Source organism: Mustela nigripes, chromosome 9 (assembly GCF_022355385.1).
Source record: "Mustela nigripes isolate SB6536 chromosome 9, MUSNIG.SB6536, whole genome shotgun sequence".
NCBI lineage: Eukaryota > Metazoa > Chordata > Mammalia > Carnivora > Mustelidae > Mustela > Mustela nigripes.
The window spans coordinates 85,753,003-85,779,792 of NC_081565.1; the positions used below are offsets into that span (position 1 = coordinate 85,753,003).

The window sequence follows — 26,790 nt, forward strand, 5'->3', positions numbered from 1 at the left end:
TTAATTTATAATTTCAAGATGAAGTAAATAAGGAAGAGATTGCTAAAAAGACTGAATGTGCTGACAGCATCCTTCTTATCACCCATCAGTCATGAATGGCTACGCAGCGGTAGATGCTGAAGGAGACTCTGGTACCCCATGACCTCCTTCGTCCCATTACCACAGCATGAGGACAAAGCAACCAACTGCATATGTTTTATGATGGTAGACCAAAACCAGCCTACTATTTCTGGAGGTGATCAGAAGCTGATGCCGTACTTTTTGTCCCTGAACCAGTAATATATAAGCCAATGCTGTCACCTGATGATATAACCTTGTATGGCAAAGTCAAAGTCTCTTTCCTTTCATAACAAGAGAGCCCATGACTCAACAACTGAGGATGAAAAATAGAAAGAAACAATAGCAGTAAAAGAAATGGCAGAATTGCTTAAATGTTTGGGGAGGGGGGGAAGCACACTGGCAAAATGTAATGTATTAAGACATGGCCAAAGATTTGTATCAGCAGGGTTGAAGGCATCTGAGGGGTCTGGGGAAAAGGAGATGTTAACACCTATTGGAAGGGGGGAAAAAACCCTACAGATTTCTTCTACTTGGCTTTAAGGTCTTACCCCAGGAGAGTAAAGTTCCTGTTCCAAGACCTGAGTGGTCAAGTTCCCCTCAGAGAGAACTTACAAGAGAAACGTCTCTTAACTTTTGTCCAACTTGAGATTATGTGCTTTCATGACTATCATAGACAATGAAAATTTAAAAAATAAATCTAAAACCCTAAGTCTCCTATCTCCCCCCAAAGTGATGCTTACTACCTGTAAGTAGTGCTTATCTCAGGCAAATATATCATAGAACCAGGGGTCAGTAGTAGCCACAGAAAGTGAATTCAGGAGTTCAGCCACCAAAATGCAAGCAAGTTCCACCTGAGAAAAGCACTTCAAGACACCCTAATGTCCCCTGGATTTGGAAGGATGGAATCCTGAAGATCTTGCATAAAGTAACTCCAGTAATTTCCCCTAACAATTCTGTATTTGTTCCTCATATAAAAGGCGGTCCATTCACCTTGAGCCAGACCACCTAGTTCACCTTGATTTTCCTCTTACCAACCAAGGAAACTGAAGGAATTTTCTTACCTTCTATGTGCCCCAGATTCCTCAGCTGTAAGACGAAGACGCTAATGACACACAGTATCTCATCTGATTCTTCCAGCAGTTCCACGAGGTAGAACACCAGTCCCTATGGCATTCAGCTGTTGGGAGGATCAAGGGAGATAATTTGTGCAAAGTGGTTAGAAAGGTGCCTGGCACAAGGCAAGTGCATTATATCTGCTTATTAATTATTTTTTATTACCACCTAAAGTGGAACCGCCAAGGAGCAATGGCATGAGTGCGGTTTATAATTCCCTTGGCCCACCTGCTTTGAACTTTGGAGATTCTTGACTCTTACGTTTAATTTAGGAGATTTGTATTACTTCAAAATGAGTGTATACATGTTGGCTTTATTCATCTTTTTATATTGCACTATTTTAAAATTGCATAATTTAAATTAGCATAAAGCCACTTACATACTCTATGGAGTCTTAGGTATGAAAATGCAGTAGATTTAGGGTCCATGGCAACTTTAAACAGCAGTTACTCTTTTTTTTTTTTAATTTTTTCAATTTATTTATTTTCAGAAAAACAGTATTCATTATTTTTTCACCACACCCAGTGCTCCATGCAATCCGTGCCCTCTATAATACCCACCACCTGGTACCCCAACCTCCCACACCCCCACCACTTCAAACCCCTCAGATTGTTTTTCAGAGTCCATAGTAATTACTCTTAATAAATATGCCAGGGTTCTTGTGGGTCTGACGTCAGGAGGCGTTCCCGACAGGCAGGCCACAGGTGAGAGGGAGAAAAATGCACCTGCTCCCATTATCTCCAAGTACAACTGGGGATGGCACTCGCTGTATGCCAGGCACTAAGTCTTTTAAAAACATTGTATTCAACTCTTACCATATCCCTGTGAGAGAAATAATATTCATGCCTCCATTTTACAGATGTAGAAACTAAGACAGACAAAGAAATTTAAGCAATTTGCCCAAAGTTACCCAGATGGTAAGTGGTGGTCCTGGGATTTTAACCTAAACATCCTACGCATAAAACCCAGGTGTGATTGTTCTATTAGATGTCAAAAAGTTGTGATGTACAAAGTTCATCTTGGTTTTTCCACTTTTTTCTCTCTTTAGGGCCCATTTCTCTCTTCAATACAACCCTACCCACAACTGTAATAGGCATGAGGAAGCTCATGGGAAACACTTGGGAAAATACACGAAGATAGAAAGCAGAAAGATTCAAACACGTTATTATATCACCCAAAGACAACCACTGTTAAAAATTCGGCATATTTCCTTATGGACTTTTTTTCCCTAAGTATAAGGTTTTGTTTTCTATGTTTGCTTTACATAGTTGTGACCAAACTGTATGCACAATGTAATCTTTTTTTCCCCTTTCCCTTTTTTTCCCCTAATATCATAACATGCTATCTCATGCAATTAAAAATTTCATAAACTTTCTTTCTATAGGCTGCATAATGTACTACTGCACGACAACTTCATAATATATTTGCCATTCCTTTCCTGTTGGATACCTGAGTACTTCCCAGCTTTTTGTGTGTGGGTGGGGGGATGGCTATCTCTGTCCCCTCTTTCTTGATAGTTTCCCTCCTTCTGACATTTCCTCAGATCCTGCTCAGGCACACAGTGACCTTGACACCGCTCTATCCTTCCTGCTCTCAAAATTTAGTTTCTGGAGAAGATCTGATAAAGTCGTTCATGCTAAAGTGTACCTGGTTCTTAAAGCTGAATTATAATCTCTTCAAGTAGGCTTGCATCAATTTCAGCCAAAGGAATGAAGCTCTAATTGTGGGGTTTTAGTCATCAGATAATCCCGTTGGGGAGCTCCCCCACCCTCCCCATTCAGAGCGTAGCCTCCGCAATAGCAAAAAAAAAAAAAAAAAAAAAAAAAAAGGTGCAGATCTTACTTAATGTTAGGAAAGCTGACAGGAAGGCAGCCTAGAGCTGAGGAGGTGGTGGTGTGGGAAAGGGAAGGAAAGAGTGTGTGTAAGTGACGGTGAAATAATGGGGTAGAATTGAAGACAACTAGAAAATTCACTTAGGCTCGCGTAGTCTATTTGGCACCACTTACCTCGTTCCTCCAACTCCCCCGTTTGCCTTCCCAGCGCACTTGGCCTTAGGACTGGGCCCTCCCACCTTCACCCAGCGCCGCTCCGCCCGGCGCGCACACCTAGTCCCTCTGCCAAGGCTCACAGTTCGGGGGCCTTCAGCGGCCACAGAGCCACTCAAGTTTCTACGCGGGCCCATTGCAAGCCTCGTCCACCCGCCGTCCTACGGGTGCCTCCCCTCCCACTACCCCGAGAAAGAATTAATAGTGGGGGGCGGGAGCGGGGATTAGGGGTTTGAGCTCACCAAGTCCTGCTCTGCCTCCCCCCACCCCCAGCCGTCCCTCTTGCCCCGCTGGGGGCTTCAGGCGTTCCGGACGCTGCGGCGGGGAGCCGAGGGCACCCGCGACAGCGCTGTTCCCTCACCTCTCCCCACCCGCGAGGGCGCCGCGGCGCCGGGGGCAGGCGTGTGCGCCGCGGCGGGGAGCGGGTGGGCGGGCGCCCGGCCAAACCACGGCGGCTCCGCCCATTTGGGCTCCGCGAGGAGGAAACCCCAAATCCGAAAAGCTGGTCTGGCAGGACAGAAGGAAAAAAAAAAAAAAGCGACTCCAGGTGCCGGCTGGCGGGCGCGGGCTGCGGGCTGCGGGCTCCAGGCTCCGGCGCGCACGGCGCACGCCCCCACGCCCCCACGCGCCCGCCGCCCGCCGCTCCTCCCCCCTTCCTCGCGGGTCGGCCCCGGCGCTGCAGAGCGCGGCGGCGGCAGGAGGAGCCGGGCGCGCCCAACGCGCACTGCCGGCGAGGTGGCCCGGGCGACAGGCGCGGCGCGCGGTCTCAGGGGACAGCGGCGGTGACAGCGACAGCGGCGGCCCGCGCGCCCCCGCCTCCCGCCCCCGCCGCGCCGCGGAGCCTCCGCCGGTCCCCCGCGCTCGCGGCCGAGCTCCGCGCACAATAGCGGCGGCCGCGGCGGCGGCTCCCGGCCCCGGCGCCCGCCATGGGGAAGCCGGCGAGGAAGGGATGCGACAGCAAGCGCTTCCTGAGGAGCAACTGGCTGCTGCTGTCCACCGTGGCCGCGGTGGTGCTCGGTGAGCGGCTCGGCGGGCGGGTGGGCGAGGCGCGCGCCCTCACGCGCTCCCAGCGCCCAGGCCGCGTGCGGGGCCGGCGGGGGCGAGGGTGGGCGAGGCGCCGCGGGTGCGCTTGGTCGGCCTCGGAGCCACGCGGGGGCTTCCCCGCCGGGGCGCCCCTGTCTGCGTGCGAACAAAGCTCCGCGGGGACTCCGATTTCGGTGCTCCACGAGCTGCGGGCTCCCGCTTTACCCGAAACGATCAGAGGGGCTTGGAAGGGGGAGGCGAAGCTCCTGGTCCTTCCCGTTGGGAAGCAGACACGGTTTATTATTAGGTTTTCAGTCCTGTGTGCTCTCCGCGCCCCCCCCCCCCCCCCCCCCCCCCCCCCCCCCCCGCCCCGGGCCCCGTGCTGCCTGGACAGGGATCGAGTGCAGAGAGGGTCTTCGGTCCTAGGTTGGACTGGCAGAGGCACCTTAGCCTCAGGGGTGGCCGGGCCCCCGAGGGGAGGGAGGTAGAGGGTGTTACCGCTCGCCCGGGGCCAAATTCTTGCCCAAACCCAGGTGTGTGCAGTTAGGGCCCGCAGGAGGTCACTGGGGAAAGAGAGCTCAGAGAACTCAGTTTCTTCCTTTCCCACCCTGGTAACCTGCCAGAATAGCCTCCTTGAGCCACCTCGCTCTCCACATTGTTGCTCTATTGAAAATAATTTTGAGTCCTATTTGCGTGTTTTTAAACAAGGGTGTATTTAAATGATTCACTCCTGACAGATTACTGGACTAAGCGGATGTCTGAGCCATTGCTCAGAGGTATGAGTTGTTCGGATTTCGATTCAGTTTGCCTCTCTTAGCACTGGGGCTCTGGAATGCGCTCCTTTGGGGCTGGAGTCTGTCTCCTTTTCTCTTTGAGCTCACACAGGTGGGGACACCGAGCAGGTGAGATCCCTTTGAAGTCCCCATCTTCCCTCTGGAAACAGCAGCTGGGTTTGCGGAAAAAGGGATGGGGTGCCAGCCTCCGGACCTCCTGCACCTTCTCCAGGGATTTCTGAATCTCAGAATATTGGGCATTGCCTATCCCTACTCTTGATGCCCTACCCGCACCCCCCCCCCCCCCCAAAAAAAAACCTGTGGAAGTTAACGGAATCCTCAGAATCAGATTTGCTCCTCCAGAACCTTGTGCAAAATAAAGTCAGTTTTCGAGTAAAGAAATAACATCTTGGAATTGCTTTAGCAGAGGCCATTTGTGGGAGGAAAGGAGAGAAGTAGAGAAGAAAGTCTTTCTTATCTGTTTAACTATTTCCCCCAAGGGCTAAGTGGGTTTAGGGGGTTTTAGGGAAGGTTTATCCTGCCCCCACTACATTTAAGCAATGTATCACACAGAGAGAGTGATTTGATTTCCCTGTATCCAAACAGATGAAATGGCCTTGTTTGTTTTCCCTCGTGATAAGCGTCCACAATTAATTGTTAAGCCCTTTTTAAGGATAGTTACTGGGTAACTTAGGTCAGCATTTCCTCCTAATTCTTGGTAAAAGTGGAACAATGCTGCCTTTTTAGCCTCAGAGTTCTCCAAGAATACTCACCCGTTAACCAAGTGTAGCATACCACTGTTCAGTGTACCCATTCACTGGAGGCTGGTTTGGAGAGGATTTTGAGCAGTTGTTCCCTGGCCTTTGGAACCTGTTGCAAAAATACAGCTTCAGGGTCAAGAGAGATTGCATGCCCATTTTGCAGATCTGGCCTGTGGCATCAGGGCACTTTCCAACAGTTTTTAACCTGGGCGAAGCTCGATTCAGACACTTTTCTCAAGAAAGAGAAACCACCATATAAAAATGTCAAATGCCCCACTGAGGTCTTTCTGGACATTTGCTCCTCCAGGAACAGCACAGGGCTAGCCTGAGGGTTTCCGCTCCTGGCCTGAGCCATCCCATTCCATCACAGGCACCTCCTAGGGTCTTCCTTTTTTCTTTCTCTAGAGCGCTGGGTCTGAGTGGAAATCATACCTCTCTGTGGAGTACACGAGCTCAGTTATTTAACCAGAATGAAATTCCAGCTGACTTACAACAGTGAGGTTGAGTCCATTTATAAACTGATAGTAAGTTTATTTTAGAAGTCTTAATTGATACAGAAAGTCACCAGCTCTCTCCGGCAGCCTCCGTTCTAGACCTTTTTAAAGAAGAAACTGTTAACTTTATTATCTCCCCCTGACAGAATGTCGTCTTCTGATTATAGCCATTAAAATGTTTGGTCTACCATCAAAATGTTTGATCCCTGCTATAATTCAGTGGTCTTGACACTTTAAAATATTCTGATTATTGAAATGAGGGACAAAGGTTTTTATGAGCCCACTTAAAGCTTCTGTTTTGCAAGACCTAGGATATGAGAGGAAATGCAGTTAAAGATATATATATATATATTTTTTTTTTACAAAGATATGGGAAGGATTAACCATTTTGTTTTATGCCCCCTAGCCTGGATCTCAATTCATTGAACAGGCAGAAATTCTAAGAGTAGATTTTTTTGTGCTCCAGCTGGGAATTCTGTCCAAACAGAATCACTGTGTGTAAAAATTCTGTGTTTCAGCATTCTGATTCAAGTGACCCAGTGACGGTCATTTCGTGTACAAATCTTCCTCAACTTGGGGTGGGGTTAGGTCCCCATAAGCCCATGGGAAGTTGGAAATATCAAATATCATAATACAAAAAATGCATTTGATGCATCTGACCTGCTGAACAGCATGGCTTAGCCTGGTCTGCCTTAAACATTTCCATTAGCATAAGGTTGGGCAGAGTCATGTCACGAGAGAGGACGGCACCACATCTCGCTCACCCAGGAAGAGATCAAAATTCAAAAATTTGAAGTCTGGTTTCTACTGCACCAGTGTCGCGTTCATACGGCTGTGAGGCTGAAAAATCATGCCAGGGACGGTGTGTGTCGTGTTGGTAAAGCGCTCGGGGAAGCCTCACCCCTGTCACAGCCCAGAGCAGGCGCTTTCTATCCAGGATGTGCCTTATTCCAGCCACCTGGAAAACCTGATTTCCACCTTACGGGTCTTCAGGAATGGAAGTAGATGTTATTTACACGAGCCGGCAAGCTTACTCATTCTGAATCCTTTACTTCCGTGCGCTCAGGAAGCCGTCCTTTATAGATTCAGATGCTGCTGCTTGACGTGGAGAACGTTCTTCCAGCTTATTAGGAATACCCTTGCCCCGGCTTCCCGTCCCCTACCCTGCGCCCCAGCAACATGCATTCCGCAGTGCTTGTTTGAGTCGTGATAGATGTTTCTGGGTGTCTCTGAGGCCTCTGATGAGGGGGCCGGCTGCGCTCACCTGCACAGAGCCTTGTGCGTGGTAGCATTCCGGAATGTGCATCATTACTGATAAAGTTCGTTTGGTCTCGCGACTCCCATGCCTGGTACTGCTGGGCCTCTAATCAGCCCAGTCTTGGGATATACCTGTAGCAGCCAACACTTAGATTGTCCATTCGGTAGAGACTGCCCCAGAGCACAAAGCAGCAAACAAAACCGTCAAAACCCCTTTCCTCATGGAACTTCTGCTCCAGTGCAGAGAGTAAACCATCAACAGAACAAAGAGGTAGAGTACCACACGGAATGTGTCAGATTCTGAGAACATGGAGGGGGCTGGGAGAGGCTTGCACTTTTATATCAGAGCCGCAGCGAGGGCCCCACTGAGAAGGAGACCACTGAGCCAAGACTAGAAGGACATGCGGCGACACGTGCACAGGTATCTGGGGAGTTTCCTGGCTTGTTTGAGAAGGAACAGGGAGTGGAGGGACAGAGCAGTGGGGGAGTGTGGGCTCCTCTAAGGACTTTGACTTTTCCTGGGAGGTGGGAAACCTTTGAAGGGTTCTGAGCAGAGCAGGTGGTCTGGTTGTATTTTAATCTGCTCCCCCTGGGCTCCCCCTGGCGCCGTTTTGAGTACAGACTGGGGGAGGGGGCAGGGGCTGGAAGCAGAGGCAGGCTGAGGAGGCTAGAGGGCACTTCACCTGCTACGCATTTGACTTCTTATACTTCTCCAACCTCATTTCCATCATGCCTGGTGAAATATTAGGAAATGCTCATGGAAAAAAGGCAGGGGAAATGTTTTGCGGCGACAAAGTAGGTGTTGCCTCCATATCTGTCTATGAGGAAACTGTACCCTTGCCCACGTAGGGGTGAGTGAACGGAGACTCAACCCCTCCCAGCTCCCTGTCGTAGCCAGTGCTTGCCGACCCTCCTGGGAATCACAGTAGTGTGGGCCGAGCGCCATACTGGGGTGCCGTACTTGGGTCTGTGTTGTCCTTTTCTACCCTGAGACTGGGCAGGGGCAGAAACATGCCTCCAGGGCTCTGCGAATCCCCATGGCTGCGCTTGGAGGGATGCTGCTCTGGTGGGACTTGGCAGGCTCATCCACCAGACTGGCCTCCACGGTGGGTGACTGGCCTCCACAGTGGGTTCAGACCCACCCTTGTGCCTCTGGTCATGAGGCTGTGGGACTCTTCCTTCCGCCTTCAAAGCCTCCTTTTCCTGCCTTCTAACAGAGGCGCGGGGCAAGACTGCAGCGGAGGGTGTGATGGAGGGACATGGGAAAATAAAAGGAACAAGGCTGCCAAGGAGGCAGAGGCAGCTCCTGGGGGGCGCCTAGAATGCCATGCTGATGAGTTTGGACGTGGTCTGAGGGTTAGGTTGGCAAGGACATGGTCAGAGCTGTGCTGGGGAAAGATCACTGACAGGTGCGTGTGGCGAATGGATCCTGGGAGGGCCGTCTTGCAGGTGGGCACACGACCGAGGGGCGTGTCCGTGTCCAGACAGGGAGAGCTAGGGCCCTTGGCTGCTCAGCTGCAGTGGGAATGGAAAAAGAAATGACAGTTAACTCGAGGTGCTCAGCGGGTTAAGCTGATGGGGTATGGCCAGATTTGGTCCTCCAGGGGAAGAAAGTGGCCATCTCTAGCAGGAGGTGGAATCCTAGAAGTGGCACAGACTTGGAAAAGAACTATTGTGCACCCCCACTGTGCAGAAGGAACATCTACGTGTATGCAGTACTGTGCAGTTAGAATATATTCTTTTTTTTTTCCCCACTAAGCCATGAGCCTCCCTGAACCTGTAGCATCTGTCACAGTGCATGGTGGACTCAATACGTTTGTTGATTTGTTGATGAGACATTTATGACCCGGAGAGAGTAAGACATTGTCCTGGTTTATTGAGTGAATAAATGAGCCCTAAGCTTAGCCTGAGCTCCATTTCCTCCATAAATTTTCTACTATCTACTTCAGCATTCTCTAATCTTGACATCAGGACCCCAGATTAATACTTAGTCTACACATATTTCAAGCATGATCACCTTTTCCTTCTCAAAACTAGATCATAGATCCCTTGAGGCCCAAAGCACCCCACTACTCCTAGCCAATGCTGGAAAACGAAACGAGACCTTAAAGTAATGGGACTGACTCTTCAGAGCTCTTTAAGAAAGGGTATCTGATACTTAAACTTTCTGGGCCTTTGTTTTCTTATCAGAAAGGAGAGGGATTTGGATGAGCTGGAAGAACCAGGATTTCCTTCACGTGCCAGCTCCCCATTATAGAGAGTGGACTGTCTGGCGGGATATGTTTGCTGAGAAGGAATTGGAAACAGAAGTTCTGGAATTGATTACTGATGTCTGCCCAGGGCTTGGGAACAGAGAGTAGGGGCATGTGTGCTGTATACCCAGTTGACCTCAAGTTAGAAAATCTCTGCGGTTCCTTCTACCTTTCGTCCTTTTGCTCAGGGATGATGTCATCATCATTCCTCAGTTTATAGCTAGGAACTCTTCCATGGGACACTAAGCAAGTGATAAAGGAATTACAGGAGGATGACACGATCTTGATGTTGAGTCTGCTGTAAACCCCCATGACTTGAGTTTAATAATGTAAACTATAAAAAATAAATAACGTGATTTGTCTATGGGACTATTACCGGGGCAGTGTTCCATGTCAGCTTTAGATTATTCAGGAATATGAGGTCTAATAAACATATGTTGTTCCTCTATATGTATAAATATCTTGCATGTGTCTGATAAGTACTTTAGAGACTAGGTCCTTTAACTGGCGTGGCCCAAGTTCCACATATTAAAGAATTAGAAAAAGAATTTGGGGCTTTGAATGTCCCTCCCTGATCCTTTCATTTTTTTAAACCAAATCAGATCGAAGCAGATGTGGGGACTCACTAAAGAGATTCTGAGTTTGAGTTGTTCTCTGCATGGTATATACACCTCGAGCCTATCAAACCAAAACCCCACATAAAGCTATATGAACCCAAAATGATAAAATAAATCTTTTGAAAATTATCACAGATGTTAGACTCTGCCCTGCACCTTATGTTGTATACATGTTCTTAACGCCATCTATTGGGAGGAATTTGAAGGTAAATTGATGAAGAACAGAGAAGGGCCAGAGAAGGTGTGTGTGTGGAGGGGGGTGTGTATGTGTGTATGTACCTGTCTGTCTGTCTATTCAGTTTGGTGAATAGTCAGAAAAGAGAACATTAGCGACACCCAGGTGGTGCAGACAGTTAAGCATCTGACTCTTGATTTCAGCTCAGGTCATGATCGCAGGGTCCTGGGATCGAGCCCCACATGGGGCTCTGCCCTCAACAGGGAGTCTGCTTGGGATTCTGTTCCTCTCCCTCTCCCTATGCCCCTCCCTCCTGTTGGTGCACTCTCTCTTTCTCTCTCTCTGTCTCTGTCTAAAATCAATCAATCAATCTTAAAAAAAAGAAAAAGATTGTTCATAGCTATTCAATATCTTGTTAGATGTTGCTTAATGGGAGACATTGGATTTTTTTTCTTTACAATATACAAAAAGGAAAAAAAAAAAAACAAACCCTGTAGAATCAAAGTTATCTACCTGTCAAAAATTTGAGCAGCAAGCAATAAAGGAAACTTCAAATGAAGACACATGCTGTAGAAAAACTACCATGAGCCAGATGAGGCTCTGCTAGAGCTCCCGTAGTAGCTCAGACCGCGAAACCCCCCGCTAGGTCAGACAGGGTGTGCTTACCTAGGACGGGGAATTGAAGAGAGAGCATATGCGTGCTCGTGCGAGTGATTGCTTGTGAAGAGAGAAAGCTTTCCACATTAATTACTTGTGAGAAATTGTGATTACCTGTAACAGAGCTGAGCCTCCCAGTAACTGTCCTGTGGGGACTCAGCGACACGCTGGCTGGGTGCCAGGGAAGTGTGGTTTGCCTGAGGAGCAGCAGATCCACCCCCACCGCCGCACTCCCCCCAACCCCCGCTCCCCCTACACCATCCCCTCACCCCCCACCCCCAGTCCTCGTGCTGGAGATCCAGAGTCATGTATGCTGTGAGGACCAGCACTCTCGAAGCAAACGAACTCATTTTCAGTGACACCAAGGGGTCCATTTAAACCCCCCTGCAGCAGTGCATTAATGTAGCAGGTGTTTTCGGGGCCTTTCCTATTTAGAATGTTAAACATACATCTAGTAGCAGAGAATATCAGAGACAATGACTGTTAAGTCAATAATTCACTTCGGAGCCGCCGTTCGACTCAGTGGCTAGATGGAGAAGGAGCTAATTCATTACACTTGCTGAGGAAACAGCCCCGACTGCAACAAAGAGTGCTCTGTTGTAATTAGCGCACTCCACAGTAACACCTCTGTTGATGGGAAGAAAGTGTTTCAGTGACTCACTGGTTGCCAGAAATGTTACTACCCCACGTTGGAGAAGTATGTGCCAACTGCCTGTTCCATGACCAGAGGTAGAACACTTCCTTTCCAGCAAACACTCCTGCACTTTCCGGGGCAGGTGGACCTTGTCCCAGGCCCCAGATGATCCAGGCTGCGTGTTCTGGGCTGTTCCTCTCTGGGCCCCGGCTCCAGTTGTATGAGTTCTGGGCAACGGTCCCCCCTCAGCCAGGACGAGGAAGACGCTGTGCCTCTTCTCCAGCACAAGACCCAGAGGCGGCACTAAGGAGATGAGCCCCTCCCACCAGTTCTGCACGTGCGGCCCGAGGTCTCTGTTCGCCCAGGCCTCCTGGTCTCAGGGACCCTAACTGCGTCCACAGATGGGACAGCTGTCACAGCACATCTTCATGTGTCAGGAAGTCTCCTGACATGAGCGTCACATGTCTCTGTGAGGTCTGCATGTTGATTGCAAAGAGGTGGCCTTTGGGACTGGAACTTTCCATTCAGAAATGACCAGAGAGGGTCCATGCTGTGTGTTTATTCTTACAACTGCCCTGAGACAGTTACTCGAGTTCAGTGCCCTCGGGCTTTGAAAGCTCCATTTACTTACTCAACTAAGAAGGAAACCCTTTGGGAAGAGAGCTTAAGTGAGTTTATATAATCAAATGATATTTTACCACTGTTCTGTTGCTCAAGAGTTATCTGGTTACTTATAATTCGTAAAGAATTAAGTCAACAACAACAATAAATGCATCATCACCAGGAATACCTAACCACTGAAAGCCTAATCTCCAAGCCTCTTCCCACTTCTGAAGGATAAACTGATTTTGCTCAGTTCTTCTGGGCATTTCAGATACTTCATTGTCTTCCAATTCCATTAATCGCTTACAGGTTTCATGCCAGATTCCCCAAATTATGAGACAACAAAGGAGACACGTTTTCTTCTTTGAAAAGTTATTTCTCTTGCAGTTCACTAAGCCCATGATTTGCTAAAATATGTTGAGAGCTTTCTGTGGTTTTATGCACATTTATTTCCTGTTTGAGCCTGAGCACAATGAGGTGGGAAGTTTGCCCTTCCGCAGATGAGGAGAAAGGGACATAAATGGCTGAAGTCCATGGCTGGTCCCAGGCAAAGCTGGGATTTGTACCCAGGACTGTCTGACTCCAAAACTGAGGTTCATAACCATTAAGCAAGGTTCCTTCCTTTCTAGCAGACCTTGCTACACCAGCACATAGTTCACATGACTCTTGCAGACTTTGGTCTTGTACGGTAACTAAACAAAGCCTGTGCTCCACCTTCTCCCTCCATCCCTTGCCTGTCCCTTGGACCCTTTATCCTGTCCTTGACTTGGGGTCCCCAGTGGTTAGCCTTCCCCTTTTCCGCCCTCATAAGCCCTCTATTTGAACAGGTATTCTGGCCGAGCTTGTCTAGTGCTTGCTTTCCCAGGGTGTGTTGTATTTTGCGGCTCTAATGCTTCTGCTCATTGTTCCACCAACTGTTATCCTACTCATCCTTGCAGATGAATCTCCCAATTCCCACTTTTACTGTATAGACCGTCAGAGATGATCTGCCTTCTCTGTGCTCTTGTCACCTTTCATTTAAATCCACATGTCACACTGCATTTGCACCACCTCCCCAAACCCTGCCCTGTGGCAGACATCACAAATTGACTACTGCAGTCTTAACCACGGAGCTCAGTTATGGCCTCAAAATCCCCAAAACTGTCCTCTGGGCAACCACTGTCAATCAAAGGGAATTAGTGTGTTAAGAGGAAAGGTGTTGTCTGTGATTGGGAAGGCCTGTTCACTTGGCAATCGATTAAGAGCTCAGTTCAAAAGAAGCAAATATTAATGTTACTGGCAAAAGATACAAGGTGAAATCTGTGTTTCGTCCCAGTGTGTCAGAGGCATTGTGTGTGCAGATAACAGCCACTAACAGTAGCCCAGGTGTGGTAAATGCTGCAAGAAAGCCCCATCTTGCCTTGGGCCTTCAAAGAAGAGAGGCAGAATTGAGAACGGATTCCTGGGAAGGGCCAGGAATGGCCTTGAGCAGGTGTGGCAGGATTCCCGGGCTGGACGACTGGAAGCATTACAAGAGCCCAGGTCGAGATACCGAGATACCGATAAGAGGACAAAGACCCATATCCTGCCCTTTATCCAGTTTTGGTACCATGTGCAACTACTGTGTTATCAGTGTGTTGCTATGTTTTCACAACTTCTCTGTCTCACCTCAGTTTCCTGAGGATAGAAAAAATGCTACCTTTTTTGGGTCTGTCATACTCATGGCATCTAGTACTGCACTGGTTTTGTAATAGATGCCCCCAAATCTTTTTTCACTGGTTATAAAACCTTTTTTGTTGAAGGAAAGGTAAATCCTTGGTGAGTCTCTCCCATTGGTCCCCAGGCTAACCACTTAGTTGTATGGGTATTTGTTTGTTTGTTTGTTTGTTTTTAAGATTTTATGGATTTATATGAGAGAGAAAGCACAGAGAAAGAGGGAGAAGCAGACACCCCACTGAGCAGAAAGCCTGTTGCAGGACTCGGTCCCAGGACCCTGAGATCATGACCTGAGCCAAAGGCAGATGCCTAACCAACTGAGCCACCCAGGTTCTCTGGTTGTATGGGTTTTTGAGTGAAGACTCTGGGGAACTTTTGTCAAGCTGGAGTTATCCCAAATACACCTTACTTCTATTTTGGGAATCCCAGAAGAGGAAGCCTGGTTCTGAAGCCATTTTAGTGTGAGCTCCACATGGCCTTGAAGCTCCCAGACTGAAGGGCTTCTCCCTACCCTGAGGAAGGTGTAACCTTCTTGGGACACCAGCACCAGAACCAGCCTGATCTCCAGGAAATTCTTTGGACTGATTGGAGAGATCCATTTGGCCTCCCAGATTTGGTTCATGGCATAAAGCTGAGTCAGCCTTAAATGATAGAGCTTTTTTGAATATGGTAGTTAGCGATTCCTATGTCTGTCAGGGAATTTATTTCTAGGTTTCTCTCCCCCTGCCCCCCACCCCACACATCTTTTTAGATCCTTGTCCAAATTCTGCCCATTTTTCTCCCTGTTTGGAGATTATTTCTCTGATAAGGAATTAATTAGCCCATCTGTGCTGTCTGTGCCAGGAGACCTTGAACTTGAACTGCTTGGATAAACACTAGATTTGGTCATTAAAAAGTCTGAAGATGGGTTTTTACTTTTTTATTGGCAAAAGTTAATTGTCAACCAGGAGAGTAGCGGGTCGGCTCCATTTCTGCTTCCTCTTCATCGATTCCTTTCTTATACCTGGAGAATTTCCTCAGGTTTCATGTGTGGAGGAGGAATGGAGGTGGAAATATTGCCGTTCAGAAGGCACAGACCCTGAGAAACAAAGTTTACACCTACTGTTGTTTAAGTGGGAAGGACTGAATAAACTGCTTGCTTTTTTTTTTTTTAATTTTTTTTTTAAGATTTTATGTATTTATTTGACAGAGAGAAATCACAAGCAGATGGAGAGGCAGGCAGAGAGAGAGAGGGAAGCAGGCTCCCCGCCGAGCAGAGAGCCCGATGTGGGACTCGATCCCAGGACCCTGAGATCATGACCTGAGCCGAAGGCAGCGGTTTAACCCACTGAGCTGCCCAGGCGCCCCACTGCTTGCTTTTTTTAACCTCAACTAGGTAATCATAGAAGACAGGACTTAAGGAATCTAAGATCTGGAACCTTTAAGTTCCCTGGGCTTTAGGGCTCATCCCAGAACTTCCATAGTCTTTGGGAATCCTGCTCATTGCTCTGGGCTCTAGGGAAAAGGGTTCCTGGATCAGAGCAGGTGGGTTTGCAGCTGTGGCTTTTAGATTTTTCTCTTTCTCCCCCTCTACAGCCTTCCCCCCACCCCAGGCAACATCTGTTGTCCACTGGGCAATGCAGAGAAAGGGAGCTGAAGGGCCTCACAACCATTAAACATTCCAAGATTCCAAAAGTAAACAAAACTCTTCAGTGTTACTGTGAAAAGATCACACTCACCATGTTTGAATTGGGGGGAGGGATCTCTGGTGGTCATCTAAAATGCGTTTATGGTTATTGCTAGACCTTCTGTTTAATTCATTGTTCTCAAACAAGCTTATCCATGGGCAGATATTTTATAAACCTGCAGATATTTTATAAACACTTATAAGTGTTTCTCATCGTTTCTTATTGTTGGGGGGGTGCAAATGGGGAAATAGGGATCCTTGGTACGTTGTCGTTCCTTGAAGACACTAGGGTACAATGCCGTCTTTGTGGGGTTTTCTGGGGCCCTCCGCTCATCCTGTATGAAAAGGCATCTGGGCTTCTTTGAGTGGCTGTCTGGCATGTTAACATTCTAAACAGGACTGTTCTTTCACAAATAATAATTAAACAAGTTGGCCATCTTTGCCTTTTTTTTCTCCCGGTGAGGATTAAGAGAAGTATCCAAGGTATTCACAGACCGATTCCTGACTCAACCTCTCAACACTGGAGACCACTTTCATTTTCATTTTCATTTTTAAAATACCATAAAATTCTTCAAGAAGTCTTAACTCACTTGAAGATAAATTTAAATATTTCTGTGGTCCTTGCGGGGAGATGGGGAAGGATAGTTCAGATTTACAGCTCCCTAGAAGCGAGGGCAGGTAGGTAAACAGTCAGCAGGCAGATGGCGCAGCTGGGAATCATGAGAGAACAAAGATCAAGGTGACAAAAATTTTCCAAGCAAAGGTGAGAAACAGCCAAGCAAAATAGGGGAGTTCACTTACTTAGCCTTCTGGGTGCAAGGTTCCTCAGACTGGGAATTCCAGGCTTGGGACAGGTGGCTGGCTGCCTTCTTTCTGCCAGAGGTCTATCTCTTTCTCGGCTCTCAAACTGTTCCTGACCAAAAACCAGCTGTGGGGAAGATGGTCGGATTTTGTTTACTCCTAGGAAAAAGTCTTCCTGAGATGGTGTAGTGAACCCAGCAGGTGTTTGTGGGAGCCATAAGACTGGTTACAATAGGTCATGTTCCAGATATATAGTGTTAAACCTGAGGAAAATGTGTGTCCTCTGACCAGAGATCCCAGGGCCTCTCCAAACCGTGTGAGTGTGGGTGAGGGGACTTAAGTTCCTCCAGGGACTTGGAGGCCAAATATTTGCCCAGGTACCAAGGATGGGAGAGAATAGAGTGGAACCACAAGGTAGATGAAGGTCTTTCAGAGACATGCATAAAACAAGCTGAGACGTGGTGCCATCCATAAAATTATCAAACATGGTTAAAAAAAAAAAAAAGGTGATTTTAGAATCCACTAGTCAAGTCATAGATACACATCTTAGAAATAGCCCAACCACACAAGTGCGGGACTGACACAGCTTTGCGGGAGAGAGTCTGTATGTTCCTGGATTGAAAGTTTCCCTCACAACTGGCCTCTAAGCCAGCTGATGCTTCCTGTAGGGACCAGAGTCCTGTGGGGTGGTCCTGCAGCCAAGCTTGAACCCAGCAGGCTCTTTGGACTCCAGGGGCCCCAGAAGCCTGGGAGAAGTCCAGAGGCATAAGAACCGGCTCCCAACTTCTCATGGGTGCTTTATGATAGCCATTGTCAAAGGGAGACAATCCCACCAGTCAGGAAATACTGGAGAGGCCGCATTTATGAGGGATGGTCCTGGAACAATGTGGCAGAATTCACGCCCACATTCCTGTGGCCCAGTTTTCACGCCTAGCCAGTGGCATCCTCTCTCTGAGGTTTCCTCCTGCCTTTTGTAATTCGGTGTGTTGAGTAAAGAGTAGAAAAGTGGTGGCCTCCTGGGCCCACGGAATGCATGGCAGTTAATGCATCCTGGGTTCATTTCAGAGCAGTACTTAGCAAAGTAGCTGTGGAGGGTCAGGCTCTGTGCCTGGGGCAGGGGGTGTGCGGAGGTGAGCAGACAGGAGCTCGAGATGGGGGGATGGGCCGGGACAGAGGTCTGTTCAAGGAGGTAACCGATGCAGATGAAGCTCTGCAGGCCCAAAGAACGGGTTAATTCCACCTGAGAAGAGAGCCCAGGAAGTGCTTTCTAGAGGAGGTGACGTTGTAGCTAAGTTTTGAGGGGCGAGTAGGAGTTCACTAGGCAGAGAGTGACAAAAGAGTTCTTTTTGTTTTGTTTTGTTCTGTTTTTAGAGGGGGATCTATAACAAAAAAAGCACAAAAGCAAGGAGCATCTTTGAGAAATAGCAGGGCGTTTGCTGAGACTGTATTGACGAGACAGGGTGGTGAGGACGTGCAGGCCCAGATCGGTCAGGGACCTTCAGAAACACAGGACCCACTCGCTGAAAAGTGTTTCACTGGGGCGCCTGGGTTCCCCAGTTGGTGAAGCATCTGCCTTCGGCTCAGGTCATGGGATCACACCCCGCATCAGGCTCCTTGCTCAGCAGGGAGCCTGCTGCTCCCCCTGCTTGTGCATGCACAGGCTCTTTCTCTCTCTCTCTGGCAAATAAATACAATCTTTTTTTTTTTTTTTTTAATCTTAAAAAAAAAAAGAGAGACACACCCAGTTCTAATAACTGTGGGAAGCTGTTAGCTCTCCTATACCTGAACAGACGAGGGGAGAGGGCAGTATTACCGCAGTCCAGTGAGGAGTGGGGCTGTGGTAGAGGGGCCCCATGTTGGGGCCTGTGTGGCCCCAGGATCACAGCTCCTCCTACAAGCATGGCCAGGCAGGGAGGGAGTGCGGGTGATGAGTACCCCAGCCTCTGTCTCTATCTTTGAGATCACAGCTCGTGCCTCTCCTTGGCTAAACTCAGCCAAAGCCAGAGGACATGGAACCTTTGGTTACACACTTTGAAGAGCTCGACCTCCTGGGACCCAAAGCAGGGCAAGAAAAGACAAGTTAAGTCCGAAAGGCGAATAGAGAAGAGCCGGCACAGAGCCATATGGCACTGAGTGCTAAGAGGTTTTCTCAGGACACTACTTTTTTTTTTTTTTTAAGATTTCATTTATTTATTTGGCAGAGAGAGAGCACAAGTAGGCAGACTGGGAAGGAGAGGGAAAAGCAGGCTCTCTGCCCAGCAGGGGGCCCCAATGTGGGACTCTGATCCCAGGACCCTGGGATCATGACCTGAGCCGAAAGCAGCCGCTTAACCGCCTGAGCCACCCAGATGCCCCAAGACACTATGAGACCAAAAAAAAAGTGTTGAAAAGATGCAAGGTCTATAAATGATGGCAGAGAAGTAAACTTGATGGTGTGTAGCGATACTGGTCGCAGCTGCTTGTGAGGCTCCGTGACTATCCCAGCACGACCATTCTCCCACGGTGCCCTGTCCCACTGACCCAGCCCCTTGGCCTCCACATCCAGAGAACATTGCGCCTACATCCACCAGCCTTTCTTCTATGCAAAGAGGGCAAATGCTGTTGATGGTGGAAGCACCCAGAATACCAGGGACAGCTTCTCTCCCCACCTATAATTTAGGAGTCTTCTATTTAGAAGTGACGGAAAATCTAGGTCACACAGGCATAAGCCAAAAGGGTGGAAGGGGGTGCAGTGACGTGTAGAATTTATGGCTCACATAATTTAAAAGCTCAAAAATAATATTGGCTTCAGGTCTGGCTGGATGCAGGGGTTCAAACAATACCATCCCAGTCTGTTCTATGGGCACGAACAGATTCTGCATGCCTGTGTCATTTTCACCCTCGGACAAGACTCCCATTGTGGGGGACATTGTTGTCAGCAGAGCTGGGGGTTTCCATGTCCCTGTTCCACACCCAGCACAAGAGAGAAAGTTTCTCATCCTAGAGTTCCAACAAGACTCTCGTGCCTTGGCCTGAGCCTTGGGCAACCCTGACTGGGTTATATGTCCCCCTTCCTCAGTCAGTCCTGGGACAGAGGGAGTGTGGTTTTCTGGTTGGCAGGGCCAGAGTCTGTCCCTCTGCTCACACAGTTCCCCCAGCTCTGAGCTGGTTAAGGTGTCCCTGCACCTGACACAGATGGAGAGCTGGGCGGTGTGCTGGCAACAGCAGGGACAATGGGTCTCTATCAGGTGGCAGTTACAACAAATGCCCTGCCTTTGACCTTTTGTGTCCCTATGCTAGTTCCTGAATGCAATTAGTACATAATTATAGACCACGTTCTATTGAATTCATAGTGTTACAGAAACGTTTGAAGTTGTGTAGCTATTCACTATCAGCCTTGAAATTGATTAATTTTAGACAGAAACCACTTCAAAATCTGAGAGAGAGGAAGAACAGTTAAGCAAGGATGGCAATTGAATTTTTGTTTTAAACTCTAAAGAATTCAATTTTTGAAGAGCCTACAGCTCATACCATATTTAATGATGAAAATCTGGGTGCTTGGCCCCTAATATCAGGAAGAAGGCAAGGAAGTTTATTCTTACCACTTGTATTCAATATCTCACTGGGCCCTGAACTAGTCCCATGGAGCAAGAAAAAGATGTAAAAGGCACAGATTGAAAAGAAAGAAAGGAAACTGCCCCTAGTGACAGATGACATGATTTTTTACCTATGAAATTCTAAGGAATCTACAAAATAACTCCTAGGTGATTTAGCACATTTGCAAGATACAAAGTTAACCCACAAAAATCATTTTTTTCTAGGTACTAACAATGTATAGCTGGAAATAGAAATTTTGAAACCATTATTTATCAGCACTCCAAAAAATCTGAGATTAAGTGCAATCTGACAAAATATATGTAGACTCTGTAGGCTGAAAATTATAAAATACTGACAAAAGAAATTATAGACCTAAGTACGTAAAGAGACATACCTGTTCATGGATTCGAAGATTCATCACAATAATCATATGCATTTCCCCCAAGTTGATTTATAGATTTAATGTAATTTTTTAAAGATTTTATTTATTTATTGAGAGAGAGAGAGAGAGACTGAGCATGAGCAAGGGGAGAGGCAGAGGGAGAAGGAGAAGCAGACCCCCTTGTGAGCAGGGAGCCCAGCTCTGGCCTCAATCCCAGGACCCCAGGATCATGATCTGAGTTGAAGGCAGATGCTTAACTGACTGAGCCACTCAGTCATCCCAGATTTAATGTAATTCCGATGAAAATCCCAGCAGGATTATTTGTAGATACATCAGACAAGATAATTCTAACCTTTATGAGGAAAAGCAAAAGAACTAGGAACACTAAAACAGTTTTAAAAAGAAGGAAGTTGGAAGAATCACACTATCCTATTTTAAGACAGTGATCAAGACACTGTAGTATTGGTGAAGGGACAGACACAGATCAATGAAACAGAACAGAGAGCCCGGAAACAGACCCCTGCAGAGAAGCCCGATGGATTTTTGACAGAAGTACAATATGTATTTGAAGAAGAAACGATAGTCTTTTCAGCAAGTGGTATTGGAGAAACTGGACACCCATATGACAAAACTTAAAATGAACCTCTGTCTAAATATCACATTTTTTAAAGGTTTTATTTACTTATTAGAGAGCACATGAGCAGTGGGGAGTGGGGGGCAGGGGGGTGGTGCGAGGGCAAGGGTAGAAGGGTCAGAGGGAGAGGGAAAAGCAGACTCCCTGGTGAGCAGGGAGCCCCGTGCAGGGCTCGATCCCCGCACGCCGAGATCATGACCTGAGCCCAAGGCAGATGCTTCACTGACTGAGCCACTCAGGCATCCCTAAACCTCACGTTATATACAAAGATTAACTCTGTGGATCATAGATCTTTAGATCATAGATCTAAAGAGGTAAAACCGTGATGACCTAGAGTTAGATAAGAATTCTCATATATCCAAAGCACAGGTTATAAAAGGAAAAAGAATTGATAAGTTGGGCATTATTAAAAAATAAGAACTTTTGTTTCATGGAAGATACGCTTAAGAAAATGTACGCGTATCAGATCATCAAGTCGTCCATCTGAAGTTGTATGCAATTTTTAATTGTCAGTTATACCTCGACGAAGCTGGAGAGTAAGATGATGAACAGTGCGCAAAGAGGGAGGAGATGACCACACATCACCTGTCCACCAGAGCTGAACTCGTGTCCAGGACATAGAAAGAATTTTCAAAGCTCAAAATAGTAAGAAAACAACTCAACTTTGGTAATGGGCAAAAGAGGGGCGCCTGGGTGGCTCAGGCAGTTAAGCATCTGTCTTCGGCTCAGGTCATGATCCCGGGGTCCTGGGATCAAGTCCCGCATCAGGCTCCCCTACTCAGCAGGGAGCCTGCTTCCCCCTCTCCCGTTCCCCCTGCTTGTGTTCTCTCTCTCTCTGTCTCTCAAATAAATAAAATCTTTTTTTAAAAAATGGGCGCCAAAGATTTAACAGAACTTCACAGAGAGCGTACACAGATGGCAAAGAACACACCCAAAGCTATTCCGCACCATTAGCCATTAGGGAAATGCAAATTAAAACCAGGATGAGCAGGATCTGTCCGGGTAAGGGAGAGGCTGTGGTGCGTCACCCCCCTCCCCAGGCGCATTCTGAGAGCTGGCGCACTCAGAATGGGAAGGAGAGATCAGGTGTGGGTCATATCCCACCTGATAGGCTGTCCCTGTCCCCACACTGAGGCCCAGAGGGGAAGAGGCACAAGTTGGTGCTAACAGGAACTCCAAGAGATAAAAGGTTTTCTTACAGGCGTAAACCCAGGATGAGATGCCACCCCATACATACTAGAATGGCTGAAATGAGAAACACAACAGCCGGTGCCGCTGAGGGTATGAAGCCGCTGGTGCTCCTGCACTGCCGAGGGGATGTGAAATGCTACCGCCGCTCAGAAAAACCACCCGGCGGTCTCTTAATAGACATGAAACGTACCTTTACCATATGACCCAGCAGTCCCTCTTCTGGGTAGAAACCTAAAAGAAAAACTTATATTCACGCAAAGACTGATGTATAAATGTTTATAGCGGCTCTAATCATAGTCACCCCAAACAGGACACAACTCCCACACCCTCCAAGCAGTGAATGGAGACGCGCACTGGTGTGATCTACTGGGCAAGAAAAAGGAACGTACAGAACTGGGAGGAATCTCAAAAGCCTTGGGCTCGGTGAAAGAAGCCAGCCTCAGGAGGCTACCTCTAGTACGATTGAGTTACGTGACACTCTCAAAAAGACAGAACCATGGTGTGTAGAACAAATTTGTGACAGCCAGACATGAGAGGTACGTGTGTGTCTATGAAGGTATCATGTTGGGGGTTTCTTGGCACAACAGAATATTCTTTGTAATCCACAGCCTAACCTTGATGACGGTGGTCAGAATTTTAACCCATGTTCAAAATCATAGGACTAGACGCTGAAAGTGTCAGGGTTACCATACGATAAGTACACTTAGGTACACACACCAACCTCCGGAGTCAGGCTGCTGCATCGAGGCCAGTGTTTGCAAAAGGAGGTCTGTGTTTAGTGGTGAGGAATTTCTGCTTCCTGGTGTGTGATTTCTAGGAAGAACGACGCCTCCCGGGGCCTGATGCTGCCCTGGTTACGGATATCTGATCTCACCGTTCTGAGCGCTATCGGGCACGGACAGAAAGGGAACTTCTTAACTCTGTATCTTCAGGGCAAGCCAGGGCCTGCTGCTCATCTGGCCCGAGGACACACATGTCACATGGATTGTGGAGGAGCTTGGGAAGGCTTGGCAAACACCCTTGAGCTATGTTTTGAAATTTCCAAAGTAGGGGCCCCTGGATGGCTCAGTCCGTAAGCATCTGCCTTCGGGTCAGGCCCTAGGATTGAGTCCCACATCGGGCTCCTGCTCTGTGGGGAGTCATCTTCTCCCTCTCCTTCCACCCCTTCCCCAGCTCATACTCTCTATGGATGAATAAATGAATGAATGAATGAATGAAATTTCTAAAATGGCAAATAGGTAAAGTGGGAAAGCAGAGGCACCAAAGAGGCAAATCTCGGACACTGGGGCACAGGATGGAACGTGAAATGCTGGGGTTGGGACAGGCCAGGACTGGGGCTTAGGGTTGGGCCAAGGAGCTTGGGGGCCTTTGTGATGGGAAAGCATTGAAAGGGCTTTACAGAGCAGGAGAGTGACTCAGCCAGATTTGACTCTTGGAAAGATCCCCCTGGCTTTGGTTCTGAGCGTGAACTGGACGCCAGAAGACCAAAAGCAGGAGGGGGTAAGGAAGTGGGAGACAGATCTTGGGATCGACTGTTCAACCAGTCGAGTCAGCAGAACCTGGCAGCGCCTCAGTGCTCTGGACCTGGAATGGACACCAGGTCAGCTAGAATGTCCCCAAAGTACACCAGTTCGGACCCAGACGGCTTTGGGATCTCAGCGGTGTCTCTGTGTCCTGTGGGGCCTTGGGCCTGGTACCTCGCTTCCTGTGCCTCAGTTTCTCATCTGAAAATGAAGCTAGCTCAGGCGGTTGTTGTGAAGATCAGTCAGAGCTGGTTATGGTTAGAGCAGAACCTTATCAGAGTCTACCCAGCCATCAGTGAATGTTTGCAGGGACAACACGAAGTTGGGAGGTAAGGAAGGAAGTCTGTGTAACTGATCCTGATCACTCCTAAACTTTAGTGGCTTAAAAAAACAATCATATTGGGGAGCCCGGGTGGCTTAGTTGGTTAAACATTCCACTCTGGGTTTGGGCTCAGGTGGTGATCTCAGGATTGTGAGATCGAGCCCCATGTCGGGCTCTGAGCTGAGCAGGGATTCCGCTAGAGATTCTCTCTTCCTCTCCCTCTGCCCTTCCTTCCACGTGTACTCTAAATAAATCGGTAAATCAGTAAAATCTAAAACAAAAACAAAAATCTATCATTGTCCCTTATGGTTGAGAGTTGGCTAGGCTTAGCTAAGCAATTTTCTCTTGGGGTCTCTTTTGTGACAGCAGAGATGGTGGCTGGAGCTAGGATTGTGTGAGGCCCATCACTCACTTGTCTGCGGCCTGGGGCTCAGGTCCTTCTCTCTCTCTCTCTCTCTCCCTCTCCCCCACGTGGTCTCTCCAGCACGGCAGCTTCAGGGCTGGTGGACTCCTAACCTGGAACCTCACAGCTTCAAAGGGAGTATCCCACAAAGACAGACCACACGGCCTCTCTTCTACTGATTTCTCCTTATCAAGGCCTGCCCAGTGTCAAGGGGAGGGGACAGAGACACCATCTCCTGCTAAGAGTGGCAGATAATCTGTGGACCTGTTTTAAAAGCACCAGGGTGACCCAGGAGGAAGAGTCCGAGGTCTTCTGGGACAAGAAAGGATAAGTTCATCTTTCCCACATCGGAGTATGCATCTGGGAGGGATTACTCCGTAAAGACAATTGTACACGGAGTCTGCTACTTGGGAGACAGAGCAGAGGGGGAGACGGAAGCTCTAAGACTAAAGAGATCACGCTGGGAAAGTGACCTCTTCATCAGGAAGAGGGTGGAAGGCAAACCCCCCCTCAGGAAACACCACAGCGGTGTGAAGGGGGGTGTCCAGATGTGGGGAGAGGGAAGCCCGCTCATCCTGGCTGGAGGCCTCCACACGCCCACCTGATTTTACCCTAGGACGGTGTCGTCTGAGAATTCTCTCTCTGCACCCAGGGTCCTCTTGGGAATGAGTTTCCTTTCCAGCCGGACTGGACCTCGCTTGGCCACATCAGGCATCCCTCCAGGTAGACTGCTGATTGCCACCGTCCCCATCCTCCCCACGAGGACAGGCAGTCATGCAGGGAGTGTGGGGTTCTGATGGCTTCTGTCCTGTGTGTTCCCAGCGTGGCACAAGGAATTAGAGCCTCCACACTCCGCCCTCTCCCGTGGCTTCCCTCCAGTAAATCAGTACTTGGCCGGCAAGTCATTAGGGAAGGTCCTTCCTCTAACCACCCCAGCGTCTCCTTCTGAACTCAAGCCATGTCCCTCTAATGGGCCTTCAGTTCCCGACCTTTTAGAGAACCGCAGGGCCCCAGGGCCAGCCCGGCTCCTCTCTCGTGAGTTGCCACAAGGAAACGGGAAGTCACCTGCAGTCCTGTGGAAGGGCCGGGCTCCCCGTCAGGTCTGTGTGACATCAGAGCCGAGTGCTTCACCCCCGACACGCCTTCAGAAGACACCGGCGTGAATCCGCCCTCGGCGGCCTGAACATCGAGACGGTTGCCCACGGTCCACACCAGCTGATTCCCCCAGCCCGAGCTCCAGTCTGGTGGGTGGACGTTGAGCGAGCAGGTTAAAGGAAGAGGAGGCTCGCCAGGGGGGACACGGCAGAGTCAGGAGGCTCCACCTCTTCTCCGTGGGAAACATGAATTAACGGCGCAATTCACACTCTCCCCTCAACCCCAGCTCTGAGATGAACCCCCCTTCCCATCTTGCCAAATGTCCCCCTGCCCGGACCGTGGATGTGGGGATCTCACTCTCCCCATGCCTTGAAAGTCTCCCTCCCCTTGATGGAGCTCCTTTTCCGGCCTCTTGTCCCGAGGATCTCCCTGCCCAGGAACAGCCTCCTGACGGCTCTGTCTCCAGGTTCTAATCCCCCTGCACACCTCGGTTTTATCTCCAGTCTGGACCCGCCTATATGCACACATGCTCAGTGCTGCTTATGATCTCTCCTAATAGCTAATCTTCGTGTTTACTTTCTAGTCGAAGACGGCTCAGCTCATGGAACTTGTTGGTAGGGAAGAGACTTCAGGGCTGTACACACTGTCCTCCTGAGCAATCTGGGCATCCCGGGGTATGTCCCAGATTTCGTGTCTGTAGTTCTCAAAACCGCTGCCCGAGCACCAGCCAGGCTGGGGGCTGAACTCTGTGAAGGGGCACCGCTGTGGGGTCAGACACACCTGGGTGTTTAGGCTAGTCATGTGACCTTGACCAAGGTTCCTGACCTAACATGTCTTACTTTGTCACTCAATTAAAAGCTTCTTAGATTCAGAGATTAAATAAAACAATGGATTATAAATGTTTGTTTCTTTTCCCCTGACCCCTTGGTTTCGGCATGTTCCCCCCACGGTCCTTCTCAGCAGTCGCTGCCTGTGGAACTCCTGTTCTCCAGATGCATTCAAAGATGCATCTGAACTTCTGCCTTTCTTAATCCAGTT

General features: G+C 48.6%; 1 protein-coding gene and 1 long non-coding RNA gene across 4 annotated transcripts in view; one reads left to right on the forward strand and one right to left on the reverse strand.

Moving 5' to 3' along the window:
* Positions 1–4,033, reverse strand: part of LOC132024857 (uncharacterized) — a 39,396-nt gene extending 35,363 nt beyond the window's left edge. Inside the window, exons 1-2 of one of the 3 annotated variants that reach the window (XR_009406337.1) lie at positions 3,580–4,033; positions 1,122–1,237 (exon numbers count right to left, since the gene is read on the reverse strand). This is a non-coding gene — a long non-coding RNA (uncharacterized LOC132024857). The other 2 variants (XR_009406338.1, XR_009406336.1) reach the window with 2 other exon arrangements.
* Positions 4,034–4,073: 40 nt separating this feature from the next.
* The window catches only part of SLC1A1 (solute carrier family 1 member 1), a 76,923-nt gene continuing 54,206 nt past the window's right edge, over positions 4,074–26,790 (forward strand). Inside the window, exon 1 of the mRNA XM_059411962.1 lies at positions 4,074–4,235. Within this exon, the coding sequence (XP_059267945.1) occupies positions 4,145–4,235 (91 nt within the window). The 5' untranslated portion in view covers positions 4,074–4,144. The remainder of the gene's footprint in view (positions 4,236–26,790) is intronic.